The sequence below is a fragment of the Lathyrus oleraceus genome, chromosome 4 (genome assembly GCF_024323335.1).
Source record: "Lathyrus oleraceus cultivar Zhongwan6 chromosome 4, CAAS_Psat_ZW6_1.0, whole genome shotgun sequence".
NCBI classification, from domain to species: Eukaryota; Viridiplantae; Streptophyta; class Magnoliopsida; order Fabales; family Fabaceae; genus Lathyrus; species Lathyrus oleraceus.
In genome coordinates, this window is record NC_066582.1 from 483,849,618 (window position 1) to 483,857,276 (window position 7,659).

The 7,659-nt window shown below is 35.1% G+C and overlaps 1 protein-coding gene across 3 annotated transcripts; it reads right to left on the bottom strand.

Annotated features, from left to right (window-relative positions):
* Positions 1-325: 325 nt before the first annotated feature.
* Positions 326-1,632, bottom strand: LOC127076411 (uncharacterized). 3 transcript variants are annotated; one of them, XR_007786813.1, is made up of 2 exons: positions 1,227-1,632; positions 326-663 (listed from the first exon to the last, which is right to left on the bottom strand). XR_007786813.1 is itself a non-coding variant. In XM_051018059.1 (2 exons), the coding sequence occupies exons 1-2, from the start codon at positions 1,595-1,597 to the stop codon at positions 655-657; spliced, it is 318 nt and encodes a 105-aa protein (XP_050874016.1). In that variant the 5' UTR covers positions 1,598-1,632; the 3' UTR covers positions 326-654. The 3 variants fall into 3 exon arrangements, 1 of the variants encoding a protein (XP_050874016.1); XR_007786812.1 differs by having other exon boundaries at positions 1,222-1,632; XM_051018059.1 differs by having other exon boundaries at positions 1,289-1,632.
* Between the last annotated feature and the right edge of the window lie 6,027 nt (positions 1,633-7,659).

Below are 7,659 nucleotides of genomic sequence, written 5' to 3' on the forward strand. Positions count from 1 at the left end.
AAATTTGTTTTTTTTTAAAATTAAGTCATGATACTTAAATTAGAAATTTGTTTTAAAATTAAGTCATTATACTTATGTTGGAAATTGGTTGTTTTTTTAAAATTGAAATTGATTAGCATAAATAAATATTGAGTTAAATTTTGAAAAGTTTAAAAAATAATTACATAATTAAAATTTAATCCAAATATTACATAATAAAAGTATCCACACAAATAACAAAAAAAAGCTTAAAAAGATCTTGCTGATAATCAAAAAATAGTTACATAGTTCTAAAAAAAAAAGGGAAGTTTCAAATTAAATTTGCATATTAAAAAAGAGAGACTAATTACACAAAAAATGCTTCCAAATAAGTTCTGAATAATCCAAAGGGCCAATGCATAATAACAAAGGGGTTACACGTTTAACCCAACTTTTCAAAAGCTGAAGTATTCTAATCAATCTCAAATTTCTAAATCCCAATATTATTACAGAGTTTGGAGTACATTTAAAATAAGTTGAAAATTGGAATAAGCTGTAAACACAGCAGTTTGAAGCAAATTTCAAAGACTCTTCCAAAAGCTCTTTTGGAAGTTCCCAATTCAAAACCAACTCTTCAGAACTTTTCCAAAACCTGTTGAATAACAGCCCCCCTTTTTCAATCAATCAGCATCAACATCACTTCACCTGCAAAACCAATTCAAAATTAAAAACAGCTTATCAAATAAGCACTTAAAAATCTGGAAAATAATTAATAGAAAGAGCAGATTAATGTGTTACACAATAAATCAAAGGAAGCACTCAGAAACACACTGCATTATCCAAATAAACAACTTTAAATCCATAGATTAATCATCCCACAAAATCTGGAAATAGGATCCAACAAGTTATCTCACAGAAACCAACATTCATGTATATAAACCACAAAACTGATTAACAGTAACAGGTTTTGATAAAAATCCAAAAGAAATTTTCCAAGTTTTTTTCTCTGTTAACTCCAAAGAGACACAACACAGTACGCTATTTCTTCTAAAAAAACCTTAAACCACAACAACAACAAAGAAGCACTTTTTTCCTAAAACCAGAACGGCATGGCAAGAACAAACGCAGCAAAGCTTTTTTTTCCAAAACTCTAAAACAACAACAGCAACCACACACAAAGCTATTTCTTCTAAAAACCCTAGAACACACAACATAAACATAGCAAAAAAAAGCAATTCTTCTCAAAGAGCACCATAACCACACCTTACTAGAAGCAGATCGATAGTGAAAGAAAAGTAAGAGGAAGGAGTGGCTAGTGCGAAGAGGTCACCGGATTCACGAAGTTGGCGTCATCGACGAAGCCGCCATCCTCGTCGTCGCTTGCTGAGATAGTGCGTCGGCGCTGAGTTTTGTTTACCGTTGCGGTTAGAGGAGGTCGGAGCAGAGAGCGCGACGGTTTCACCATCTTGGCATCACTGACGGCGGCGATACGACAAGATTCTTCTCCCGGCCGATCTGTTTTTTTTTTTCCTCCTAGCAACTCAGTGAACAGGTGAGGAATTCTAACTTTACCAAAGGAAATTCTGAATGCGTACAGATTCACATAGTAGAGTACCCTATCTCTAACTGGGCTTATCATACTTGTACAAGGCCCACATGCACCTTTTTCTTTAATTATTGTTTGTTAATTGGTCCTTTAGAAAGAGCATTGATTTGTTATTTGATTAATTAGCTTAACTAGGACTTAATAGATCATTTAGAAATTAAATAAAGTAATTAGAAATGTTAGGTTAGAAATATTAAAATCCTAATTAGAAAAATGTTTGGGTTAGAATAAAAAGTTAGAATTAAATAATAGTTTTAGAATTTTTAAGTTAATTAGAAAATATTAGAAATATTCTTAGAAATATAATTAGAAATATTAAATTTAGTTTAGAAATAATTATAGATTAATTAGGACTACAAGTTGATTTAGAATTATTTTAGAATTTTTAATTTGATTTAGAATGATTTTAGATTTTTATCTTTGTTAATATTTTAGAATTTAATTAGATTTTTTTTAGAAATAATTTTAGATTAATTAGAATTATAAGTTGATTTAGAATTATTTTAGAATCTTCAATTTAATTTAGAATAATTTTATATTTTAATCTTTGAAAATATTTTAGAATTTAATTAGATCTTTTTTTTTATAGAAATAATTGTAGATTAATTAGAATTATAAGTTGATTTAGAATTATTTTATAATTTTAATTTAGAATGATTTTAGAATTTAATCTTTATTAATATTTTAAAATTAATATTTTTGATAATAGTTTAGAATTGAGATTTTTGATAGTTTAATATTGTTTTGAGTTTTAATTTAATGATACTTTTATTAATTGTTTAAACTTTAGTTATGTGTTTTAGATTTAATATTTTATTGCAATTCTCTTGATTATTCCATGTTGATTTCGATTAACACCTAACATTTAACGATTAACTCTAATTTTTAATTACCGCAATTAACATCTAACTCTTTTAAATTCCGCTTCTAACATTTATCTTTTATATTTACTTTATATCATTGTACATCCTTCATCTCATCTTAAAATGAACCTAAAAATGATAAAGACTTAAAAAATACAAAAAAGATTATAATTCCCATGCCATCAATTCAAACCAATTTTTTTAAAAAAAACAAATAAAACCTCTCGATTCAAAGTCGAGCCCATTTTTCAAAACACCTATGTAAGTCGATCGCTTGTAAAAGCATCGCCATCAACCTCACATGGCTTACTCTTGGGCTTTCTTACAATGAGACCTATTCGGTTTTAATTAGTCGATTAGATGGATTATTCACTAAATAAATTCAATTCATTCACAAGAATGCAATTTTTTTTAAACCTCGATCCGACATCGAAAATCAAATTAAAATACTTAATCACATCTAAACAACACTTCATTTGAAAATGAAAAGAGGGATGGTTTTGAGTTTTCAACTCCTCTCCTCGATTATTTGAATACGAGTTTTCTTACTCGGTTAGTCAAATGGTCGTCATTTCTAATTCATTTAAGTACAAACGAATCAAATCCTTTTATAACAAGAAACCAAAAGGGAGATAACTTTGAGTCTTCAATTTTTCTCCTCGACTATTTGAATACAAGTTCTCTTACTTGGTTAGTCAAATATTTGTCGTTCTTATACCAACTTCCAAACTCCGATTAAATCTAAATATTTTCACAATAAGCTAAATGGAAAAGGGAGTTGACTTTGAGTTTTCAATTTCACTCCACAATTGTTTGAATACGAGTTCTCTTACTCGGTCAGTCGAACAATTGTCATTTTTTACAAACATACCACTTAATCAAATCATTTTCATAACAAACTGTACGAAAAGGGAGATGGTCTTGAGTTTTCAACTCCTCTTCTCAAATGCTTGGATATAAGTTGTCTTACTTAGCCATTCGAGCACTTGTCGTTTATTCTAAAAAACATCAACCATATACAACCTTATTTTCATAAATATTCAAATGAAACAGAAAGCGGTCTAGAGTCTTCTATTCTCTTTCCCGATTATTAGGATACGAGTTGTCTTACTCGATTATCCGAGTATTCGTCATCCGTCCAAAGCACCTTAACTATTATCAAATCTTTCCTATAATTAAGGATGAAAAAGAAAGTGGTCTAGAGTCTTCTATTCCCTTTCCCGACTATTAGGATACGAGTTGTCTTACTCGACTATCCGAGTAATCGTCATCCAACCAAAAACATCTCAACCAACCAAAACATCTGACATATTAATCCAACTTGTCACCCCCATGTGACTGAAACTCTTTTCAGAAAGAACACTGTTAATCCTTTCTAATGCGCACAACAAACTAAATGCTTAAGCCTCCGCCGAGAGTAGACAAGCCAACGTTTAGCCTTTAGGATGCGATCTAAACAGTCGTTCATTAAAAGACACCAACCAACCGTAGTTCCCCGAACTACGAATGCTCTGACTTCCTTATTACACCATAAGGATACGTAGGCAGAAGATTGTTGTATCTTCGCGAGCACACTAATAAAAAACCTCCCCTTTCTCCTTTATGAGGTTCCCATCAATTTCTATTTACAATATATTTATAACCCGAAGATCACAAACAAACATAAATTAACACTCAAAACACAAATTAGAACTAAAAGGTTCCCGTTGAGTACAACGGACGCAAGAGGTGCTAATACCTTCCTCTTGCGTAATCCACTCCCGAACCCGAATATGGTTGCGACGACCATTATTCCATTTCCTAAGGGTTTTATCGATATTTTCCTATCCCTTCATTGGGATAAATAAAGTTCGGTGGCGACTCTGTTCGAACACTAAATGTTTTCCGCGACCATCGCGAGGAATCGTATTTTTCGAGATGCGACAGATGGCGACTCTGCTGGGGATTAGCTCCAAGCAAAAGAGAGTGAAGCCTAATTTAGTTCAGTTTCTGTATTGTGTGTTAATCTTGTTTGTTTGTCTGTTATTTTTCTACTATGCTATTATTATTCTGTCATAATTATTATATTGTGATTTGTTGACTATGTCTTATTGGGGGTGCTCTGGTTGATGATACTTTGTGAGATAGGCTCTCCACCCGAGTCTGAGAAAAACCATAAGATTAAGTTGGTGGTTGCGTAGTGGGCGCCCACAAGGAGTCTTCCTTGTTGGGAAGAAACGAAGACCCCGCCTAGAGGAGATTCTCTTGAAATATTATTGCCCGACGAGTTTTCGTCACGGTGATAGTATTCTCAAGTTGGATCAATGACTCTAGGGACCTTTTAACCCATTATATCCGGTGGTTATGTAGTATTTACCTGAAAAGTCTCTGACTTATTAGGGTAATACGAAAGCCCCAATCAGATGAGATCCCTTGGGCGTATTACTACCTTACAGTGGTATTCCTAACCTCGATCTATGACTCTGAGAACCTTATTAGAACCTTGGACTCGAGAATTGTCTAGTATGGACCCACTAGGAGTCTTCCTCTTTAGGACTATACGAAGGCCTCACCCAAACGAGACTCTGTTTAGGGATGTTATTAGCGGATGAGTTTTCATCATGACAATAACTTTCTTAAACATTGATTGATGACTTTGGGAACTTCTTACCTTTAGCATTCTACCAAAAGGGTTTTGTTTAGAAACCAAGAATACCCGCTCTCATGACCTGTATATCAACCTACATGTGACATGCATAACATCATTCATAGCATAGCATTCATATTATTTTATTTCCAAGGAATCTGAGTATCATGAGTTGCAGGAATTCAAGAAACATGGAATCAAGCAAAAGGAACATTTACTCATTCAAGTTCAAAGATCCCGATCTAAGGAGCTTACGTAGCTTGATCTCTCAGATGCACCCTGTATACAGAATCAACTTTGGAAAGAACTATGGCAATTTGCTCAGCATCCTCAATCAACAAGTGGACCATACAGCCTTGATCACTTTAGCCCAATTTTATGACTTACCTTTAAGATGCTTCACATTCCAAGACTTCCAGCTAGCACCAACGTTGGAAGAATTCGAGCGTCTTGTTAGGATCCCTATGAAGGACAAGTCACTATTTGAAGGGACAGATGAATCTTTTCCCCTCGAGGACATTGCTAGTGCGCTACACATGGATGAAAAGAAGCAAAAGACAATTTAGAGACCAAAGGAAATACCAAAGGGTTTTCACTAAGTTTTCTTTTGGAAAGAGCTCATACCCTATTGAAGGCAGAAAGTTGGGATGCTTGTTACTCTGCTATTGCATTGGCTATCTATGGCATCGTCATGTTCCCTAATATGGATGGTTTCGTAGACATGACTGCCATTTGTGTTTTCCTTACTAGGAACCCAGTACCCACTTTGTTAGCCGATGTGTATTATCACATAAGTCATAGGTATACTAAGAAGAAGGGATTGATTGCTTGTTGTGCTCCTTTATTGTATCAGTGGTTTCTAGAACATCTTCCGAAGACAGGTGCTTGGGATGAACAGACAGATATTAGTTGGCCTCAGAAATTGGGATCACTCCGATCTGAAGATCTATCTTGGTACTCCAAAGAATATATCAACGCAGACATCATATTCAGTTGTGGAGATTTCCCAAATCTACCACTCATTGGAACTCAAGGATGTGTGAATGCTAATCCAGTTCTATCACTCAGACAACTCGGTTACCCAATGGAAGGCCCTCCAGAAGCAAATTCTTTGGAAGCTTTCTTGTTACTTGACTTTGGGGCTGAGAATCCTAGCTTATTCCAACGAATCAAAGAAGCTTGGAAAAATGTCAATCGAAAAGGAAAAGTTGAGTTAGGGAGAGCAAATGGGATTACAAAAGAACCATATTTTCAGTGGGTAAAGGAAAGGGTGCAGATAATTAAAATGCCATTCGTCATTCGGACACCTATACCTCTTCCTGAACCTAAGCTCACCCATGTCCCTATTGAAGAAATGGAGGAACTCAAGGCCACCATGGCAAAACTAGAAAAAGAGAATGAAGAGCTTCAGACAAAACTCCAACAAACCATCAATGAGAAAAATAACATGAAGTGGGAGCTTGAGAGAAAAGAAGCGCAACTTCAAGCTCACGTGGAAAAGTTCAACAAGGAAGAGCATAAGAGAAAGAAGATCAAAGTGGGATTAGAACAGGCTGATCATTGTTTGGATACTCTTAAGGGTCAACTACGACAAGCTCAGAAAGAATGTCAAGACAATGAGCGTTGGTGGCATCTAGCCACAAAGGAGAACAAGACAATAAGGGATACACTTGGGGCTCAGATAAAAGAACTAACCAATTCTGTTCGTCAGGCAAAAGCAGAAGTAGATCAGGAGCGCCGACTCAAGAAAATAGCCACTGAAGCTTCTAGGGTGTCACCCATGGTATGGGAGGAAAAGTGTCGAGAAGTAAGAGATGCCAGGGAGTCTGTAAGCTATTGGAAGAACCAGCTAGAGTCATTACGCCAGGACAGCTCCATATGGTTAAAAGAGAGAGACTATGTGATTGAAGATTATGAATCCTTTAAGAAGACCATAGACTTCTTACAAGGGGACAGGGATAAGTTTCGTGCAAAACTCGATGGGCTAGTAGGATTCTGTAATTGGGCAGCTAAAGATTTGCCCTGGAGGTTGAGAGACGCAGTCGAAGAGTTGAAAGAAGATAGCACTCCTCCAGCCATAATCAATTTCGTTCTGCTCTGCAAAGGGTTGTTGAAGAGATTCAATGAGGAACTAGAAGAGCTTCAGGCCAGAAAGCCGGCTGTTTAATTTGCTTATGTTTTGTATTTTGTTCCTTTAACAAATGTACTTTTGAACTATGACCTTTTTGGATCTCTATGTTATGTATTGGAATGAATGACGTTTAAAAAATTACTCCATTATTGCTATTATAAGTATTTTCTTTGTTTCTTCGAATTACTAACGACTAATGAAACTCGAATGAATCCCTGGAAATAAAATATGCATAACATTCGCATCTTCATTATGCATCACACTTCATAAAAATCAAAACTTACCCAACCTTTTTACCCTTTATCCAGCCACACTGACTAATCAACACCGGTACGAGACGCGAAGCAAATACAAGATGACATTAGAACAAGTGGAGGCCAACCAGGTTACCATGAGGACAGACATCAATACGATCCAGGAGAAGATGGATCAGCTGTTGGAGACGATGCTTGCAATCGCTTAGAGAGAGAGGAGC

Coding starts and splice junctions, on each gene's coding strand:
- LOC127076411 (XM_051018059.1), bottom strand. CDS start 1,597: ATGATAAGCCCAGTTAGAGATAGGGTACTCTACTATGTGAATCTGTAC.